A 20,186-nucleotide genomic window follows, 5' to 3' on the forward strand; every position below is an offset into this window, starting at 1 on the left:
GCCAAAAAGGTTCCCGACCCTTGATCTAGCCCCTAGCATATGTCTGGCCCCATATTTCTGTGGTTCATCTGCCTTAGATTTCCTCTCACTGCTTGTGGTTTGAATTTCCTTTTTGTTTCTGGTACCTGAAGGTTTCTCTTCTTTATTTCAAGCCTGGCAATGTAGCAAATCCACATTTTTCACTTTTATTTTATTCAGCATTTCTATATGTTTAAGAGGTGGATGGGGGGAGCTTCCTAAATTGGTTCAGTCTACAATATTGATCGTTTGTCTGGACTAGGATGATAGCAGCAGATACAGAGAGAAGTGGACCAATTTGAGAAGCATTTGTTTTTTGTCTTTTTTTAGTGACAGAGAGAGAGAGACAGAGAGACAGACAGGGACAGACAGGAAGGGAGAGAGATGAGAAGCATCAGTTCTTCATTGCGGCACATTAGTTCGTCATTGATTGCTTTCTCATGTGTGCCTTGACTGGAGGGCTATAGCAGATAAGTGACCGCTTGCTCAAGCCAGCGACCTTGGGTTCAAGCCAGTGACCTTGGGCTTCAAGACCACGACCTTTGGACTCAAGCCAGCGACTAGGGGGTCAGGATGATGCTCCAACTAACTGAGCTACTTAGCCAGGGCTTGAGAAGCATTTGGAGCGAAGTCAAGAAGGGTGGGGACAGGCAGACAATAAGGTCTTCCTTGCTCTTGTGTAGGTGCTCAGGAAGGCCTTGGTGGGGTGGGCGGTGAGACGGTTTGGGGTAAATGTCTAAAGAACTGAATTACTGGGAACAGGTGATCACACTGGAAATCCAGAGGGCTTGACAGGTGCGAAGAGAAGAACTCTGGCACATCTTTCTGGCCAGGCTCCCTTGCTTGTGTGCTGAAGGCATCCTTAGTTCTACACCTGCACCATCCTCTCTGTCCCTTTTGTCCCTGGCACTTTCAGTCTGACCTACCGCACACCATGCCCCAGCTGGTACAGAAACATGAGCCGTGAATACCAGCAGCCTTTCTAGGCAAATACCCAGGACAAGCCCCCACTGCTGCCATTCATTTCTTCAAGGAAATGGTCCTTGTTCCTGTCTGACGGGTTTCAGTATCTGTCTCTGTCTTCTCTGTACTTTGGTGTTAAAACTTGCCAGGGAGGAAAAGTCTCTCTTGTCTGCCTTTCAGGCCATTCTTTGCTAACTTACTGGGTGAGGAGTTCAGATTTATTGCCTCCAATACCTGAGAGTCATCGGTGGGTCTTTCCAGTTGCCCATCACTAGTGGTGACTTGGCTTGAAAATACACAGAGGTGGGAATTGGTGGCCCTTCAGTTTCATCTCCATTGGACCCCCACTCCAGATTCATTGGTCCAGAATATACTGTATCCCTAGTCTTTGTCAATGATTCCACTGGGCACCAAGGATACAAAGGTGAGCAGAACTAGGCATAGCTCCTGCCCTGTGAAAGTATTGCCGTGTTCATCTAAACACCTCATAAATGGAGTAGAAGAAATAGCTGTGAGAGGTGCCCCAAAGGAGGGGTATGTATGCTATGAGAATGTATACATAGGGGCTTTGACCAGCCAAACGGGTCAGGTATGGCTTCCCTGACGAAGTGACATTTGAGTGGAGATCTGAAAGGTGAACAAAAATTAGGTGAAAGTGAAGATGAGAGTGTTCCAGGCAGAAGGACCAGCATGTGCTAAGCCCCTGTGGTAAGAGAGACCATAATAAAGGCACAGTTACCAGCCCTATCTTAGGGCATCCTGCCTTATTCCCAGACCCAGTGCACTCTGGGCCATAATAAAAGAATGCATCGGATGTCCTTGCTGGGTATCAGTAGAATGCTCTGGGGCCCTTTGAGAATATAGAAACCATGTAATCTTTGTCTCCAACTCTCTCTAGCCAGGGAGATCCCCTGTATCTTCCACTTCTAGATCCCTCCCAACAAGACCTTTTCTTAAATTCTAGATTTGGCAAAAAGAAAACAAAATTAAAAACTCAGAATATTTGATTAAATTTGATTATCAGATAATGAATAATTTTTAGTGTATTTCTCAAATATTACATGAGACATACATATGCTAGAAAATTTCTGTTACTTATTTGCAATTAAAATTAAACTGGAGTTTTGTATCTGACAAGCCTACTTTTATCCACCTGTGTCCAGCTGCAGCCACCTGGAGAACTCTGTGTAAGAAGGCCGTCTTCTGCCCAGTACCTCTTTTTTAGCATCATGGTCATTGTTGCTTTGGGGACCTTGGGAAGGGAGTATGCTGAAAGAATAGAGTCCCTTGAGCCCTGGGAAGGGAAGCTTCCATCCTCGAAGTTATATTCCAAGAAGTCCTGCAAAACCAACGAGTTGCCACCTGACCACAAGCCCTGAGCGTGGACACTGCCTCCATTCTTCAGCCATGAACTCCAAGATGGTTCCATACTGACCATCATGACTATACTTGAATCTCCCACCCCATTTTTTTTCTTTTTTTAGTGAGAGAGAGGGAGAGAGACAGAGACAGAGGGACAGATAGGGACAGATAAAGACAGGCAGGAAGGGAGAGAGATGAGAAGCATTAGTTCTTCATAGTAGCACCTTAGTTGTTCATTGATTACATTCTCATATGTGCTTTGACCGGGTGGCTCCAGCAGATTGAGTGACCCCTTGCTCAAGCCAGCGACCTTGGGCTCAAGACAGTGACCTTGAGCTTCATGACAGTGACCTTTGTGCTCAAGCCAGCGACCATGGGGTCATGTCTACGATCCCACACTCAAGCCAGCGACCCCATGCTCAAGCTGGATGAGTCTGCATTCAAGCTGGTGACCTCAGGGATCGAGCCTGGGTCCTCTGTGTCCCAGTCTGACACTATCCACTGTGCCACTGCCCGGTCAGGCTGATTATATGTTTAAGGTCTTAGATGCTTTCTCAAAGTGGGAGCTAGTACAGTGGCTGAGCCTTGCTGAAATGTCCCTGCCCTTACTCCTCTCTGCCCACTTCCCCTCACACCCCCTGCCAGCCTGCTGCCATGTACTCTTGGCAAAACCTTTTAGACAACTCTTGAATGTTGAGCATTCTTTGGATATGGTGTCTCTTGGGATGAGCCAATTTTTTTCCCAGAGCCCCTTGTGTTATTCCTTAGAGAATCACAGTAGAAATGTCTCCCTGAAGTAACTGATAGCAACTTCCAGAATCATCAGAAATGTGATCATTGTCATGCTAAAGAACTCTAGAGGAAGAGGCCTCCTCAACCTTGTCAAAAGGCTTGGGGGAGAAAATATTGTAAAAGGCATTGTTATGAATTAGGGACAATTCATAGCTGAAGCCAATCTCTATCCTGTGTTTACAGCTATTGGTGAAGACCACAGCAAATACTGCCAAATGCAAAACTAAGTAGGGACATGAGCCCTAGACTGCACTACCCTGAAAATGCATCTAGTATAGTCAGGATTAGATTTGGCTGTAAGTTACAGAAAACCCCCAAATGACAGTGACTTAAATACGACAGATGCTTATTTCTCTCTTGCTAAGAAGTTGAGGGAGTCAGTTGAGGGCTGGTAGATGCTCACCAGTGTCAGGACCCAGGCACCTGCAATCTTGCTGCTTTTCCGTCCTTAGCACTTGGTTTCCATCTTGTGTTCCATGATGGCTGCTTGAGGTCCAGCCATCATGTCTGCGTTCTGGTCAGCAGGGAGGAGGAAGGAATGAAGGGCATGTTTTCCTTTTAAGAACATTTCTGGGAGTTGCAGATATCACTTCTGTTTATATCTCGTGCGCTAGAACTTAGCTACATGGCTACCTCTAGCTGCAGGGGAGATTGGTAAACGAATCTTTATTTGAAATGGTCATGTGTCCTGCTTAAAATTGTAGGATTCTGTACTAAGGAAGAATGGATATTGGGGATGATTAGTGGTCTCTATTAGCCTTTCTTCCAAGCAGCCATTCACCTAACATTTAAGGATGAGTAACTGTCCTATTTAGTAAGGGAAATAGATATGCAAATAACTAACCGCAATACAGTGTGATATGGAGTATAAAAGATTTTATTCAGGGTGCTGTGGGGAAACAGATGGAAATGATCAACAGCACTCATAATAATTAATAACTCCAAAGCCCTAGCAGGCTTCTCAGTGCTGCATTCTGATGACGTCAGTTGTCCGGCTTCCTTTCTTTTCAGCAAGACCTGCAGTCCTTCGTGCCTCTCCATACGCTAGCTAACATTTACGGTGGGCACACCAGGTGCTGTTCTAAGTTCCTTATACTTATTATCTCATAACAATCCTATGAGCTGGTACTATTATCATTCTCCTTTATAGGTGAGGAAACTGAGGCATAGCCGTAGTGCTGGGTCTTGGACCCAAGAAGTCTGGCTCCAGAGTACCCCTCTGCTAGGCTGCCCCCTACTAAAGCTGCTCATTTTCATCCTTTCTCCCACCTCCCACCCCCAAATATCCAGCAGACAGCCTCCTTGTTCACTTCATTGTAATGCTTGAGGTCATCTGGTGGGGCTGCTCTCCACTTCTGGACCAATCCTTAACTTACTTGATTTCTTCCTCCCTTTTCAACAAACTCTTTTCAAGAGCTTGCCTAGTTTTCTCCATCTCCTGACAGCTCCTGCCTTCTGTGTCTGCCTCCAAACTCCACCAAACCGACTTGCCCTGATCATCAGTGCTTCCATATTGCTAAATCTATGGACACCTTTCATTCCTAAGTGGCTGCATTTTCCATGTTGGTTGCTCATTCCTTCTTGAGACCCCTCAGTCCCCTGTCTGCCTTTAGGTGCCTGTGTCCTGGTGTTCTTTCTTGTCCTCTCTGGCTAAGGCACCTTGGATGCTACGCTGTCTCCACCCCACCCCTGAAACATTCCTTGGGGCTTTGGATCTTTGTTCCATTGCTCTTTTCTTGGGTGATCTTGTCCCATACTTTGTTTACAAATGCCACTTGCACAGGGATGACTGAACCCTGCTTGTGCTGTGAAAATCTCTGGCCCCTGGTCGGGAGTGCTGGTGAAGACTGTGCTTCCGGTAATCCCATGAACTCCTCAACTTCTTTGGTCCTCCTTGAAGAGGACCCAGTGAGAGAGCTCCTTGAGGAACTGACTTGAGAACCATCAAGCCTGGGGCACTTATGCTTCTGTTCCAGACTATGTGGCCTAGTCCATCAAGACAGAGAGCGGTCCTCTCAGGACACCTAAGAGGACAGGTCAAAGGCAGCAAACCCAGTGGTACCAGAGAACAGATAACGTGTTTTGTGGGGGCAACAGGAAAGCAAGCAGGGAAGGCAGGTCTTCAATACTGTATTTATTGGGGGCCAGCCCTACCTTTTTCGGTGTGGTTTGCAACTGCTGGAGCTCCCGGAGCTCAAAGACACAAAAAAACATTCAAAGGGAGCCAAAGTGCATCCTAACAGTTCAGTTAGACACACAAGACTCTCACCAGAAACAGAACAATTTAACCGAACAGTGGGGCTGCCTCCAAATGCAAGTAGACTGCTGAAGGAGGTATAGTATAGAGCAGGGGTCTCAAACTTGCGGCCCGCCGAACAATTTTGTGCGGCCTGCAGACTAATCCACGAAGTTCAAAATATTTTGGATAAAATTAAGTAAGCCTAGGGGCCTACTTGTATTTTTCATTTCTCTAGCATCCTAGCTAGATATTAGCTTAGTTAACAGCAGTTGTGATGCGAACTACAGTTTCTGGTCGTTTTGTGACACTGAGTAAACTGCATGTACGATTGTGTTTGTTGTACTGATTTTTGTTGTTGTTTTCAACTGCAGTGAGAAAAGTGTTGCGTAACAGTTGCCTTTTGTAGACCTAGTGTGGCCCGCCGAACGGCTGTGATCTTGCTCTGCGGCCCACATGCTGAGTTGAGTTTGAGACCCTTGGTATAGAGGATGCTCTTAGGGTCAGTCTGGAGATTCACAGAGGAAGAGGAGACTTGGGCCAAGGATGGGCAGGAAGTGAGGAGCAGGCAGGCCGTTTCAGGCAGGGGAATAGTATGGGCAAAGACTCAGAGTCAGGGCCAATATAATCTAGTTGGGGAACAAGGAGAATGCAGGGGAGATGAGGCTGGAGAGGACTACAACCAGAGTGTATGCTGGCATTGGGTAGGCACTAGCATGGGAAGCTTGACCTGTATGTGGTTGGCAATGAGAAGCTATGGAAGAAGTTTGAGCAGGGGAATGAATTGAGCAGAGGTCAACTTTATGAAAACTACTCCAGTCCTGGGTGGATTGGTGAGGGAGTGTTGGTTCCCAGATCTTAAAATATGCAAGGTGTAATTTTAGAGAGAGGAGGGACCTGGGCAATTACCAGTCTAGTCCTATCATTTTATATAGTGTGTATATTTATATATAATATATAGTCATGTTTTATATACATATACACATGCATATTAGATGGCTTAGCTGGAGGGTGAGTGACTTCCCAGAGGCACATTGCAACAAGACCAGCATTACTACTCAGGTCTGACTCCTAATCCAGTGCTCCTCTGTGCTATGCAGAGTAGAGGCAGAGATGTCTAGAAGGGGACTGACCCAACAGTCAAGGCAGAGGGTGATGCAAGTCTTGACTAGGGCAGGACAGAGCAGACACCAAGGTGAAGACCATGTGGGAGGCAACGTGATATATTCTAGCTTTCTCTCTCTCTGGGTGGGGGTTGGGACATAGGGCTTGTTGGAGACTGCACATGAGTGCATCTCTTTTCCTGGGTCCTGCAGCATCCTTCTGGGCCTGGTTTCTATGGCAACAAGCTCCCAGCAGGCAGCCCGCCAGCTGGAGGGAAGCAGGCAGGCAAGACAGGCAGGGAGAGAAGGCTTGGGCAGCAAGAGGAAGACTGAAGTTGTGGGGGTTGGGGGAACCTTCTGGGAAGCTGGAGAGCCCCCTAGAGCTGGCCCCCAAGCCCCTCTTTCCTGACCATGCAAGGATGGAAGCTGCTTAGGACACATGAGCCTTTCTTTTATAGTCCTTGAATTTCCAGACCTCAAACTTCTGTTCACTTCTCTACCCACCCCTACATCTCCTGATTCCCACTGTCTGACCCCAGCCTCATGCACCTCAGCGGGCAACTGACTTCTTCATAGAACCCAGGGGGGAAAAAAACAAGGCCAATTGACTTTTTGTTTTGCATATGATTTGCATACTATTAACTCAAAGCAAGAAATTTCCAGACCTTCTGTCATTCCTGCCAACAATTTAATTCAACTCCACTGGCACTAGCTGACTGTGTCTGGCCAGGCTCTGGGCTGAGACATGGGAGTCCCTAGAGGAGAAGTCCTCCCAGCTGCCGCCACCTCCCTTACTCCCTAGCTGCTTCAAGGCAGTTCTTCCTGATGTTCTAGCAGCTGGTGCCTGGGGAAGTGCTTGGGCTGTGGAGTGAGCAGCAGTCCTGGGTCCAAATCCTGGCTCTACTCCTTTGTAGCTGGGGACCAATGGGCCTCTCTGGGCCTTAATTTATTCATCTCTCTGCAGGGCTAAGGACATACCTGTACAATTGGTGTAAATTAGCAAAGACATAGCATTTGTTAAATGCTGGTTACTTCTGTATTCATTGATGAAGAGCCACCACCCTGGCCCCTCTGGTGCATCACCCGCCCCTCCCGCCCAGCCAGCTTCCTCAGGGCAGTGCTCTAGCACTGCAGTGTGTCTGTTCTAGTTGATCTATGCCAGTAGCTGTTCTCTACAGGTTCAACAGTTTAAGTATCGCCTTGTCCAGAGGGTGTGCAACAGGTAGGTGTATTATATATCCACCTGTTGCAAGGACTATTATAATCAAAGGTCGTGGATCACTTTGTAGGTTTCCTTTCTCATCCCTTTTCCTTTTAGCCTGGGGTGGGGTGCAGGCTGGGATGATATTCGGCAAGGGCAGAGATGACTGCCATCTCTCTTGCCAGGCGGGCGAGGTTCAAGCGCTCCAACAGTGTGACGGCTGGCGTGCAGGCAGACCTGGAGCTGGAGGGCCTGGCCGGCCTGGCCACGGTGGCCACAGAAGACAAAGCCCTTCAGTTCGGACGCTCCTTCCAGAGGCACGCCTCTGAACCCCAGCCTGGGCCCCAGCCCCCCACCTACTCAGTCTTCCGCACGGTCCACACGCAGGGCCAGTGGGCCTACCGCGAGGGCTACCCACTGCCGTATGAGCCGCCGGCCACCGATGGGTCTCCAGGCCCTGCCCCCGCCCCCACCCCCGGCCCTGGGGTCGGGCGCCGTGACTCCTGGATGGAGCGAGGCTCACGTAGCCTCCCTGACTCAGGCCGCACGTCCCCCTGCCCACGGGATGGCGAGTGGTTCATCAAGATGCTGAGGGCGGAAGTGGAGAAGCTGGAGCACTGGTGCCAGCAGATGGAGCGCGAGGCAGAGGACTATGAGCTGCCCGAGGAGAGTGAGTGAGAGGGCTCCGCGGAGGGATCATGGCTGGCGGTGGGAGGGCTGTAGCTAACAGGAGAGCTCTTTGGTTGGATATGAGGGTGCCCCCTTAAGGTTTGATTCTCTAGCCCCAGACCTTGGTGGGTCCCCATTGGCAGCAGGGAATTCTGGGAGCTCCTGGAAGGAAGCAGGAAGCAGATTCAGAGGCCAGGGCTAAGACTGGGGAACGTGACCAGGCTAAAGCTGGGCCTTCTAGGTGATGGCTGCCAGTCCATGGAGGCCAAGGGAACTCTTAGTATCTGTGCTGGTGTGGGGGATCTGGGCTTGATCAAGGGGATGGGGCCAGGCCTTTAGGCAGAGGGGCAGGCAGTGCACAATGTCAGATCATGTCTGAGGCATAGGTGAAGATTAAGCCAGGAAGACACGGCCCGTGCCTGCAAATTCAATCCAAGGGTAGATACAATCCTTCCCCAGAGTTGGAGACTCTGGGGATAGTGACTCGGAAGACAGGAGTCATACATGTGAAATTATTTAGTGATTCTTAATGAATCAAGGAGTTGTACCCTGGTGAGTGACAGTGTAGCCAGTAGATGGTCATGGAGTTTGTGCCTGCTTAGCTAAAAGGCTATAAAGGCTGGGCTGGGGCTGGTGTCCTTGGCTCTCTGATGCTGGAAGATAAGCACTCAAGCAATGTAGGTTGTATAAAAGAAGAAATACCAGTGTGAGGATATGGTTTTCTTGGTGAAGTAGGGTAGGAGCTGCATGTTAGGAATCTGAGGATGGGGTGGGTTGAGCAGGAGGAGATGCACAGACAGAAAGGGTCAGACAATGGAAGGGTAAGAATCAGGGCAGACTTCCTGGAGGCTCGGGAAGGAAATGCATCATTCCCCCCTTGAATCTCCTTCTGCTCCCCAGTCCTGGAGAAGATCCGCAGTGCTGTGGGCAGCACACAACTTCTCCTATCCCAGAAGGTTCAGCAGTTCTTCCGGCTGTGTCAGCAAAGCATGGTGAGTGCCCATGGTATAGAGCCTATCAGGTCCGTGTTCCTGGTAGGTGACCCAGTGTGAGTGTTTGTATGGAGGAGAGACCAGGTGTTTGTATCCAAGAGTGAGAAGCCTGGCCTTTCTTACCTGCTGGCCTCCCAGTCCTCACCCCACTCTACCAGGTTGAGACTTCCTGACAGTGAGGGTGGGTGGGGTTTTTCTATTCTTGGCTGGGGCTCAGACTTCCCTGACTGGCTGCCTCTCTTCTGTTCCCTTCCTCTACAGGACCCCACCGCGTTCCCTGTGCCCACCTTTCAGGACCTGGCCGGTTTCTGGGACCTCCTGCAGCTCTCTATCGAGGATGTGACCCTCAAGTTCCTGGAGCTACAGCAACTCAAGGCCAACAGCTGGAAACTTCTGGAGCCTAAGGTAGGAGGTAGTCCCTTTAAGGCAAGTCCAGACCCTGAAAATCCTGTTCCCCGTGGAGGCACGTGGTTGGAGGGGGCAGGAGAAGAGACCCGTGGGCAGCAAAGGCAGCACTGACAGGTGATGGTGAGCATCTTCTTCCAAAATGACCACACTCTTGGTCACTGCTTCTGCTAGGTCCCAGTGCTCACTGCCTAAGCTGACAGACCCCCAGGTGGCAGCAGCCACCTTGGGCCAGCTGCTGTTGAGGAAGTGGAGATAGAACTTCCGGAAGCACGGGCTGCCCTGAGCTCCAACCTCAAGGATCCCCTAATCTCACTAGACCTTGTGTGTGATGGGGCCCAGAAGCCTGCTCTGTGAGCACCTGCAGCCTTGCCTGCACCCCTCCTGACCTGGAGTGAAAACATTCACTTCCCAGAGGGAGTGAACAAACACCCAGATTCCAGGTGTCAAGAACAGGACCACCAAGGCTCATTAGAATTAACCTTTTCTTTTTTTTTTCTTTTTCTGAAACTGGAAACGGGGAGAGACAGTCAGACTCCCGCATGCGCCCAACCGGGATCCACCCGGCACGCCCACCAGGGGGCGACGCTCTGCCCACCAGGGGGCGATGCTCTGCCCCTCCGGGGTGTCGCTCTGTTGCGACCAGAGCCACTCTAGCGCCTGGGGCAGAGGCCGAGGAGCCATCCCCAGCGCCTGGGCCATCTTTGCTCCAATGGAGCCTCGGCTGGGGGAGGGGAAGAGGGAGACAGAGAGGAAGGAGAGGGGTAGGGGTGGAGAAGCAGATGGGCGCTTCTCCTGTGTGCCCTGGCCGGGAATTGAACCCGGGACTTCTGCATGCCAGACCGATGCTCTACCACTGAGCCAACCAGCCAGGGCCAGAATTAACCATTTTTAAAAAAGAAAAATGTGGGTTCTGACCTTGTGGGCACAGGTATAGCTGGGGCTTTAGGTGCTGACACACAGAGCAGCTTGTAACTGCTCTCACGCAGCAGAGCCTCAGGAGGGTCATCCTTCTGGGAGATACAGGGCGCAAGCCAGGTGGGACCCCGCCCTGGAACTAAGCCATTGCCCCTTTCCCGGCAGGAGGAGAAGAAGGTCCCTCCACCGATACCAAAGAAGCCCTTGCGGGGCCGGGGTGTGCCGGTGAAGGAGCGCTCCCTGGACTCGGTGGACCGGCAGCGGCAGGAAGCGCGCAAGCGGCTCCTGGCGGCCAAGCGTGCCGCCTCCTTCCGGCACAGCTCGGCCACTGAGAGCGCCGACAGCATCGAGATCTACATCCCCGAGGCCCAGACCAGGCTGTGACCCGCCCGGCCCGCCCAGCTCGGGCCCGGGCCCGCGGTTTTCTACCCGTACTGTACAACCAGCGTCGAGGTCACTGTGAACGCGGGCCGCCCCGTGCGCCCGCCGGCCGGCACCGCACGCCCCGGCCCCTCCTGCCCGTCACACTCTCGTGGGTTTTTTACCTTCCTGATCCCACGCGAAGGCACCCGGGGTGGGCTGGGGGCCGTGCCTCTCCGCCCTGCGCCCTCACCTGGACCCTCCTCCCCTCCTGGTCCGACGCTTCGTCCCCACCTCCTCCCCTTGGGCACCATCTATGCCATCCATTACTGCCCCCCCCCACGGGCCAGGCCGGGCCAGGTCCCCCATCTGGGCTCTGCGTCCCCCCCACCCCGCGGGGCTGGGCTTCGTGGGGATCAGCTTCGTGGCTTTTTATGAAGAATCCCGAATCCCGCCTAGGAGCCCGCTCCACCCTCCCAGGGGCTCCACCCTCAGCTCTCAGGCCACCAGGCCCAGGGACCACACTGGCTGGACCAACCCAGGACCAGGGCGCCTGGGCCTCTCCCCTTTCCCAGCTGCTGGGGAGGGGAGATGGGGGCTTCCCATTACCACACCTGTGGCTGTTCCACATCCCCTTGAGTATCCCAGGAAAAATAAAACAGCAGAACTGCACTCGAGCCAGCTGCTCTCTCCTGAAGATGCCACCTCTGCACAGTGCATGGGGGTCTGGGTGGAGGGAGGGCAGGCAGGGAGCCCAAGCTCTTGGTTTGGGGAGAACCAGGATTGCCTGAGCCAGCTGGGGAAAGATGCGGCCCCCTAGATGGCCACAGAAGGATCTGAGCCCTCCTGGAAGGTTCCACATGGGGTGAAGAGGGGAGGGCTTCCACTTCTCTACTCCTTTCCCTTTCTGCCTCCTAGTCCTCCAGGGTTCTCCCGGAGAGGGGCGCCCAGAGCCCAGTGCCTGGCACACAGCATGTGCTCAATAAACAGGGAGTGTGGTTATTCTTTGATATGGACAAATATTGGTTTCCCTTTCCCTGAGGGTCCGGTGTTCCCTCTGCTTCCAGTCATTCCTGATCATCAGCAGAAATGCTCCTATATTTTCTGATGCCTCCCATGAGTGGGCACATTGCCGGGGGTGGGGGGACAAAGAACAGAACTTTCCTTGGGGGCTAAATAGCAACCAAAACCTAGTTGGATATTTACTGTGGGTCAGGCAAATGGTGAGTATATTATGTGAATGTGGCTCATCCTTATGGCAGATGACAAAGTGGAAGCTCAGGAGAGGTTAAGGGACCTGTCCAATGACACAGGGGTAAGGGTGGTAGATCCGGGTCTCACTAACCATGAGCTTTTAGTTCTATAGTCTTGTGAGCCCAGGAAAGGGTTTAATGGCAGTGTCCACCCCAAAATACCTTTCTTCTCCTTAAATAGTCCTTGGGGTTGACATGTCAACCTGAGGCAGGAGGAAAAGCTTTTCAGGGGATTGGCTGCTCTTCTGGGCCACACTGATTCTCACTCATTTATTCAGCAAACATTTATCAAGAATCACTGTTGGCATCCAACACCGGGGAAGTGGCCCTGAACAGAAGTAGTTTCTACCCCCATGAAGCTTACAGTCTTATGGTAAAGAGTGGTGAACAAGCAGATAAAATATAAGGGTGAGTGCTAGAAAGATGGTGAAGTATTTGCCACTGAAGGAAGTCTTGGGCTGGGAGGAAGAATATTCCAAGATCAGACAACAGCTGTGCAAAACCCTGGGGGGAAAATAGGCATTGGGAGTGCAGAGGCTTGATCGTACAGGGCAATTTGAGGAGGGTAGGCCCTGGGCCTGAGGGCTGTGGGAGCCATGGAGGGTTTTGAATAGGAGAATGGCATGAACATATTTTACAAGCTGATTTGGAAGACCACCTGAAAAGTTAGAGGTCATATACACACTTACATGAGACCACTGGAAGGTGGAGAGGGCTCCCATGTGATCTGAATTCCCAAAAGTGGGTCAGCTTCAGGCTTGTCTCAGATTCCTGGATCCTGTCCAAGACTTAATGAAGAAACTCTGTGCCCTCAGGTGAGTTTTATGTTTTTTGAACTTACTGATTTTAGAGAGGAAGCAAGAGATAGAGACAGGAACATCAACTTGTTCCTGTTTGTGCCCTGATCAGAGATGGAACCCGCAACCTCAGCATGTGGAGATGGTGCTCTAACCATCTAACTGAGCTAACCAGCCAGGGCTCAGGTGAGTTTGTAACAAGTGCTCTGGGTGATAGTGATGGGTGGCTAGGTCCGGGAGCACTAGAAAGGCTCCTCTTGTCTATTTTCCTGCAGACTTGCCAAGTGACACGTTGGCTGGGTCACTTCACCTCTCTGAGATTTTCTTATCTCTAATATTGGGTCATGGGTGAGGTCTGAACTAGGTAATACTCAGAGAAATCCTGTGAAGCAGGTATTGTCATCCCCTCCATTTTACAGACGAGAAAGCTGAGGCTTGGAGAGGCTAAACAACTTACCCCCATATCACAAAGCTGGGAAGTGGCTGAGTCTGAGTTTAACCCACTACATTATACAGGTTTTTATGGGTCTGTGTCTTTTTCCAGAAATTGGGTCAGCTTCCCAGGACCAAGAAGTATATGGGAATAGACAGGGAGAAACAGATCAGCACCTGCAGCTGTGTGGGCATCCTTCCACAGGCATGATGTCTAAAATCTCCCCACGTGGGGTGATGGCGAGTAGTCTCCTTTGGATATTATGGCCTGGGTAGTTGTGCTGGATAAGTGAAGGGTTAGATCCACTCCCCATGCTCGAGTTACTCCTAGTCTGGCCATAGCCAGGCACAAACAGAAAGACAGTATTAAGGGAGGCCTGCTCTCCCAGAGGGGCTGAAGAGACCAGGGGAGGGATCCTCTGGTAGCTAGGGAGTCTGGGAAACTTTCTGTAAGAGGGGCCTTTTGAACTGGGTCTTGCGGGATGAATTAGAGTTTTGCAGTCAAGAAAGAGAAGGGAGGACATTTATTGAAAGCAAAAGGACCATCTTGGGCAAAGGCATGGAAGGGTATTGGGAATGATGGGGTGAGCAGAGACTGAAGAGAACAGGGGAAGAGATGTGACTGAAAGGGACCCATGGTTGTGGGAGTGGGGGGCTTAAGCTGGAGATTTCATTGTACAGTATTTTGATTTAAGTTTTTGAAAGACCCTTTGGCCAATAGAATGGAAATGCACTGACAGGGGAAATGGAAGGCAGGGAGACCATTGAGAGAGCTGCTAAGGTGGTCCAGGTAAGAGATAATGATGGTTAATTTGAGAGACAGTCAGGAGGTATGGGTGCTATGCATAAACTGGATCTTGGGAATAATGCAAAGATGAAGAGACCCTGAAGATGTCACTCAGGTTTTTGGTTTAGTGAATAAGTAATGCCATAAATGATCATAGGATATTGCAGAAGAAGAAATAAATTTGGAGTATACTGAACATACCAGTGTCCATTTACTGAGCACTGAGGAGATGCTGAGTACTGTGCCAAGCACTTTATATACATTAGGTGATTTAATAGTCAGAACAAGCCCAGGGGTGGGTACTATTATTGTCTTTTGAAAAACATAAATAGCTTTTCTGAGATTAGCAGGTGGCAGAGCCAGGATTTGAATTCATATCTCTCTGATTCCTAAGTCTTGAGACCCACTCAGTTTTGCCTGATGAAACCGCTAGCCATCACTCAGGTCTCAGCTCAAGGGCAGTTTCACCCTGGGGCTCTTCCTCTGATCCATGCCTGTATACTGCTATGGCTACATTTTCCACACTCTGTTGACACTTTGTAGAGCAGTTTGCTTCCCCGTCAGTCAGAACTGAAGGCAGGGATGGTCCCAGTCATTGTTTGCATCCCTGATGCCTATAGCACATCTTAATTGGCTGACTGCTGGTTATTCTGGATAATTCTGTTCCCTTCGCCTTTCTACATATTAATTAGTGAAACTGCTAATGACAGTTTCTTGCATATTTTTAAATACTGTTCCTTTCTCTCCATCTCCACTGCCAGAGCTTAGCATTGAGCTATTTGAGGTTATAGAGGACGGGAAATAATGCAGTCGAATGCACTCTACAGTGGTATTCCTAAAGTGTGAAAAATGCTCCGGGCTTGGGCGGGTTAGCTCAGTTGGTAGAGCTTCGTCTGGAACGTCAAGATTGCAAGTTTGATCCCTGATCAGGGCACATATGAGAAGCGACCAATGAATGCATAACTAAGTGGAACAACAAATGAATGATTCATTCTCTCCCCTTCCCCCTTCCTCTGTCTCTCTAAAATCAATCAGTTAAAAAAAAAAAAAAAAAAGAGCCAAAGAAACTTGGTAAAGAGAGATGGGAAGGGCACTCCAGGTAAATGAAAACACACAAAAGCACAGAGGTGTGAAACAATTTGGTCTGCATGGAGGAACAGAATGCATTTAGCATGTGTTACTAAGGATACATAAATACGCTTGGCGGGGACTAGTGGAATGAGAGTGGAAAGGCAGGGCTAGGTGGAAGCATAATGGAGCTTGAGCTTTGGCGTTTCCCCCCTCATACGCAATTAAATAGATGTCAGTACAGGGAGCAGCGGGGACACAGAAAAGGGATACTTGTACCTGAAAGGTCAGGTAAAACTTAGGTTTTACTATATTTCTGATATTTGTAGACTAACAATAGTAACATTTATTTCTCTGCTCTGTATGTGCCTGGCATAGCACTTTACGTACATTATCTTATCTAACCCTCCCAACATCCTGTGAAATAGGTGTAATTACCTTTACACGGAAAGGAGACAAAGACCAATTAATACTTTTCCCAAGGTCACAGAAAATTAGCTGAGATCTGAAGAGTTCTGAAGCACTAGACTAGAACCTGGTAAAGAGAGCTTTTTGAGGTCAGTGATCATGTCTTTTATGCGTGTGTGCAGACCTAAGTCTTAGAAGAAGCCTGGTAAACATCACTTGAATAAATGAATGGATGACCTTTTACTTTCTCCACCCGAAAAGCACGTGGTTACATTACCGGTAAACCTCCCAGCCCCCAGGGGGCGTGTGTCCATCTCAGCGCAACTGGCGTTCGGTGGGCGGGGTCCCGGGCGAGGCCCCGCGGGCCGCTGGGAGCGGTGTTCCCGGCGAGCGGGCGGAGGGCGGGGGCCGGACGGAGGAGTGCGGGCTGCGGCTCAGGTGAGCACGCGGTCCCAGCCTGCAGTTTCTTTCCCCCGGGAGGTTGCCGGGATCAACCGTTGTCTTGGCGACGGCCCCTGGTTTTGACCTCTGAGTTACAGAAGGGGCGATTATGAGTGTCCGCTCCGGCTCTGGCCAGGCCTGACGGCTCCTACTCTTCCCGGGGCTCGGAGGTCGAGTCTGGGCGCCCAGCTGGCCCTCTGCGGCCAGGGCTTCTCGGCCTGAGGCACGTGGGTGAGGACGGACGCTGCGGACAAGGCCATGAGCGTGGTGGGATAGGGGCTGGAGACCCGCAGCCCAGCGGAGGGAGATGGCTAGTTCCTTGCGTCCTGCCCTCACTTGCGTTCCCTTCCCTGGACACGGCTGGAGTGACGGTCAGGGTTAATCTTCTACCCTTAGGTGTCCTCTGCCCTTGTTAGCAATTCACAAATCTCGGACTGCTGATTTGGGTCTCATTGGGCCTCCGGGGCCCGGCACAAAGGCAGGTTTGCCTGCAACCCAGTTGACCTTTACGGGACGCTCAGGCTCCCTCCATGCTCGGCTGGAAATATGCGTCACAGTATATTATTTGTGCCTCTTTCATATTGCTACCCTGGGGATGACTTGTTAGAGTGTCTGACTTCTTGTAATCAGCAAAAGCACCTGCTGTGTTCCTGCTACCTTGTGAAGGCGGGTGGGTGGATGACTGCTGTGGTTTTACATTAGTGTGTTGCTTGAGCTGTCATTCATTCATTCAACAGACTTTTTGGAGCTTTTTATGCCAGGCGGGACTGGGTGGGAGGAGTCGGGGTGGGGGACGGAGAGGGGGGGGGAATGAATAGGGCACAGTGGGCCACAGACATGTCCTTACCTTCTTGGAACTTAAAGTGTTTTGAGGAATGCAGACAAGTGGGGTAGGCCAGCAGTGTGTGACATGGAGGAAGTGGTTATGTGTTAAATAAATGAATTAATTGACTTATTTGAAAATGATTAGAATGCGAGGAGGACAGACTGACCTTGTGCTGCATGTAACATAATAGAAGTAATAGCTGTTTACTCATACTTGGTATGTTTTAAGAAAAATTGGAAATCCGAGAGAGTTGCTGGAAAAATTGGGAAACGGAGAGTTGCTGTTTAGAGAAAGTGTTTACTTATAGAGAACTTGCTTAAAAGGTGGAGAAGAAGATGGAGAAGTATTAGGTTTGGGATTCTTCAGGGGTGTCTTTTGTAATGATTTCTAAATCTTATAATTCCACAAACCTCTGAATATAAACATAAAGTTTGCAAAAAAAAAAAAAGGGGGTGGGGAGCTCTTTCAGACAATGAAATGCCAAGCTGAGGGGGAAAAGCCATAGAAACCCTCCCCAAATCCAGGGTCAGTACAGAAGCCATACACCTGTCTGTAGTCTGTTCTTTCCACTAGAAAGAGCACAGGGTTTGAAGTTGGAGGACTTGGGTTTAAAATAAGTGGCTGTGTCATTTCTAGTGATTTGGGGCACATTAATGTAATGTTTCAGAGCTTTTGTGACCTTAAACAGAAATCTGGGCTATAATTCGTACCTCAAAGAGGTGTTGTGAGAATCAGCTGATGACTAGTGTATGACTTGTCCCGCTGAGTGCTTGGAGCTAAGACAAAGGACCTGGGAGGGAATCTTGGAGCTGCTGCAGTTTTTCCCCTGATGATGGCCTGTGATAGTCTTAGGTCCACAGAATGTGGCATTTCTCCAAAGAGATTTGGACCCAAGGAGAGAGGGAGAGTCATTTCAGCCTTAGTGAGGTTTTGATTATTTCCTTTAGACCCAAGGTAGCCAAGTTGTAGCAATATCTACAGGAGCCCAAACGGAATGGTCTTTTAGTTGAAACTTGGGCAGGTTTAACCCTCTGATAATTCCATTCACCTCAGAGGTTGGATGTGAGAGAAAGACTTCTTTTTTCTGTCTTGAAAGGCTGGCAAACTGTGGAGAGAAGAACAGGTTTGAAGCTTTATTAGGTAAGGCCCAGAGGTCATGAGGACCTCTGCTATACATGGTTGCATAATTGTCCAAAAGTACAGTGATAAAACAAGTCTTCTCCCCTTCCCTAACAATTGAAACTTTCACAATTTTCTAGATTGTTTCAGGGACCCAACTGTTGCATAAAGCAGCGTGCCCTCTTGCATTACTCTGCGTAGGGTGGATCTTAGTAAATTGTGCTAGGCTGCCCGATAAGTGGGGGTCCCTGGTAGGTGGTCCATTTGATGGGGAGGTGGTGCTGGTGTCTCCATAATGCTGCCTTGTGCTCTTCTGCAGATGTCATGTGGCCTGTGCTCTGGACCGTGGTGCGTACTTATGCTCCCTATTTCACATTTCCTGTGGCCTTCGTGGTTGGGTCTGTGGGCTACCACCTGGAATGGTTCATCCGGGGAAAGGATCCCCAGCCTGTGGAGGAGGAGAAGAGCATCTCAGAGTGTCGAGAGGACCGAAAATTGGATGAGCTGCTAGGAAAGGACCATACCCAGGTGTTGAGCCTTAAGGACAAGCTGGAATTTGCCCCTAAAGCTGTCTTGAACAGAAACCGCCCGGAGAAGAACTAATAGAGGACACAGGGCCATATGAGTCCTTCCGTAGGCTGTGACTGGTCCTGCCACCATGTTGACCTAGCTCCAGAACCCACATCTGATTTGCTCTGTTGCTTATTCTGGCCCCTCCAGCGGCCACCCAGCCACACACATACTGGCCGCTCTTCTGTGGTCAGGCAGACGCACTAGCAGCTGAAGGGCCAGTGAAGAGGAAGGCCCTGGAGGGTTCAGGCCTGCAGGCTGCATCTGTTGTATGGTGGCCACAACTGCCCAGGTTTCTGGGCGCACTGCTGGAAAAGCAGTGTTATGAAATGAACATTGGCTGTCAGTCTCTGCGGGGAGGTGGTTTAGCCTCAGGTGGAATTGGGTGGGATTGGGGTGTTGCCTTAGGAGGGATACCACATGTCTAGTTCCCATGTGCATGGGAAGAATTCAGAAATCCACCTCCACTCGTTTGTCCTGTCCTTTGTGTTCACTGTTCCTGAAATCCTGTCCTATCAGCTCAGGAAGGGGGGGATTCCCTGGGGAAGGAGAGTGGTTTTCTGTTCTTGGCAGCCCAGGCTGTTCACCTTGAGGCAGGTGAATTTACCTGAAAACAATCACTAACTTTCATCCCCTCCACATTACTGTCTAGTGCAAAAGTTGATTAAAGTGGCATCTGAGAACTTTATGGATCTGATCCTATCTTCCAGGTGGTGTTTGAGGTCTCCTTAGGAGTTATGCAAGGGCAGGCATTTCAGGGTAGGAGACCATTGGTCTTTGAGGACTCCAGGGTCCTGGAAGCTTTGTTTTACTAGTGTGGTTGCATTGGGTCCTCCAGGTGGTGGGTCCTGGAGGCGCTGGGTCCCAGGAGCTTGTCTATCATGGTGAGAAGAGGCTGATTGGACCTTTCATAGTCTAAATTAGAGTAGACCAGGGAGCTTAACCGCTGCTATCAAAGTTTCCAGTTTCACAAACACACACACTTATACAGTTTTCCCTATGAAAGTAATAGTCCTTTAAAGAACGTTTGGTAGGGATTTCTAAAAAGCGCTCTAGAACAACTCCCAGGACTCTATTATATAAACTAAAAAGCTAAAATTTTGTTATGTGTTTTTTTTTTTAACAATTTCTGTATTACTGGTGGACATTTGTACTGTCTCTGATTGTTCACTAGTACAAATAGTGCAGTGAATATCTTATATAAGGCCTTTTTCTGCATTTTGGACTAAATGGTAACAGTAAATAGCATTTTGGATAAAATGGAAGGAGCAGTTCTAAGGGTCCCAACCCATACATAATAAATACGGAATGTCTTTCCTAAAGGGCTGTGGAAGTTTATACTGAAAGCTCCCACTGACGGTGCTGCGGGAGAGGGTAGGAGTGAGAGCAGTGGGCAGGAGGAGGCAGGAGAACCTATTGCCTCGTGAAGTCAGCTGACGTTTAGTGTAAGGGAGGGGTGTTCCCCT

At 49.9% G+C, this 20,186-nt stretch overlaps 2 protein-coding genes across 6 annotated transcripts in view; both read left to right on the forward strand.

The window, feature by feature from the left end:
• Window positions 1-11,716, forward strand: part of DLGAP3 (DLG associated protein 3) — a 102,925-nt gene extending 91,209 nt beyond the window's left edge. For all 4 annotated transcript variants that reach the window (XM_066269707.1, XM_066269709.1, XM_066269706.1 and 1 more), the window contains exons 9-12: window positions 7,861-8,345; window positions 9,245-9,336; window positions 9,598-9,741; window positions 10,825-11,716. In XM_066269707.1, the coding sequence (XP_066125804.1) occupies window positions 7,861-8,345; window positions 9,245-9,336; window positions 9,598-9,741; window positions 10,825-11,043 (940 nt within the window). In that variant the 3' untranslated portion in view covers window positions 11,044-11,716. The remainder of the gene's footprint in view (window positions 1-7,860; window positions 8,346-9,244; window positions 9,337-9,597; window positions 9,742-10,824) is intronic.
• Window positions 11,717-16,118: 4,402 nt separating this feature from the next.
• Window positions 16,119-19,408, forward strand: SMIM12 (small integral membrane protein 12). Of its 2 annotated transcripts, none has more exons than XM_066269716.1 (2): window positions 16,119-16,202; window positions 18,470-19,408. In XM_066269716.1, exon 2 carries the CDS (start codon window positions 18,475-18,477, stop codon window positions 18,751-18,753), a length of 279 nt encoding a protein of 92 aa, XP_066125813.1. In that variant the 5' UTR covers window positions 16,119-16,202; window positions 18,470-18,474; the 3' UTR covers window positions 18,754-19,408. The 2 variants fall into 2 exon arrangements, with proteins under 2 accessions (XP_066125813.1, XP_066125814.1); XM_066269717.1 differs by lacking the exon at window positions 16,119-16,202 and adding an exon at window positions 16,241-16,436.
• Window positions 19,409-20,186: the final 778 nt, after the last annotated feature.

Source organism: Saccopteryx bilineata, chromosome 3 (genome assembly GCF_036850765.1).
Source record: "Saccopteryx bilineata isolate mSacBil1 chromosome 3, mSacBil1_pri_phased_curated, whole genome shotgun sequence".
In the NCBI taxonomy this organism is placed as follows: domain Eukaryota; kingdom Metazoa; phylum Chordata; class Mammalia; order Chiroptera; family Emballonuridae; genus Saccopteryx; species Saccopteryx bilineata.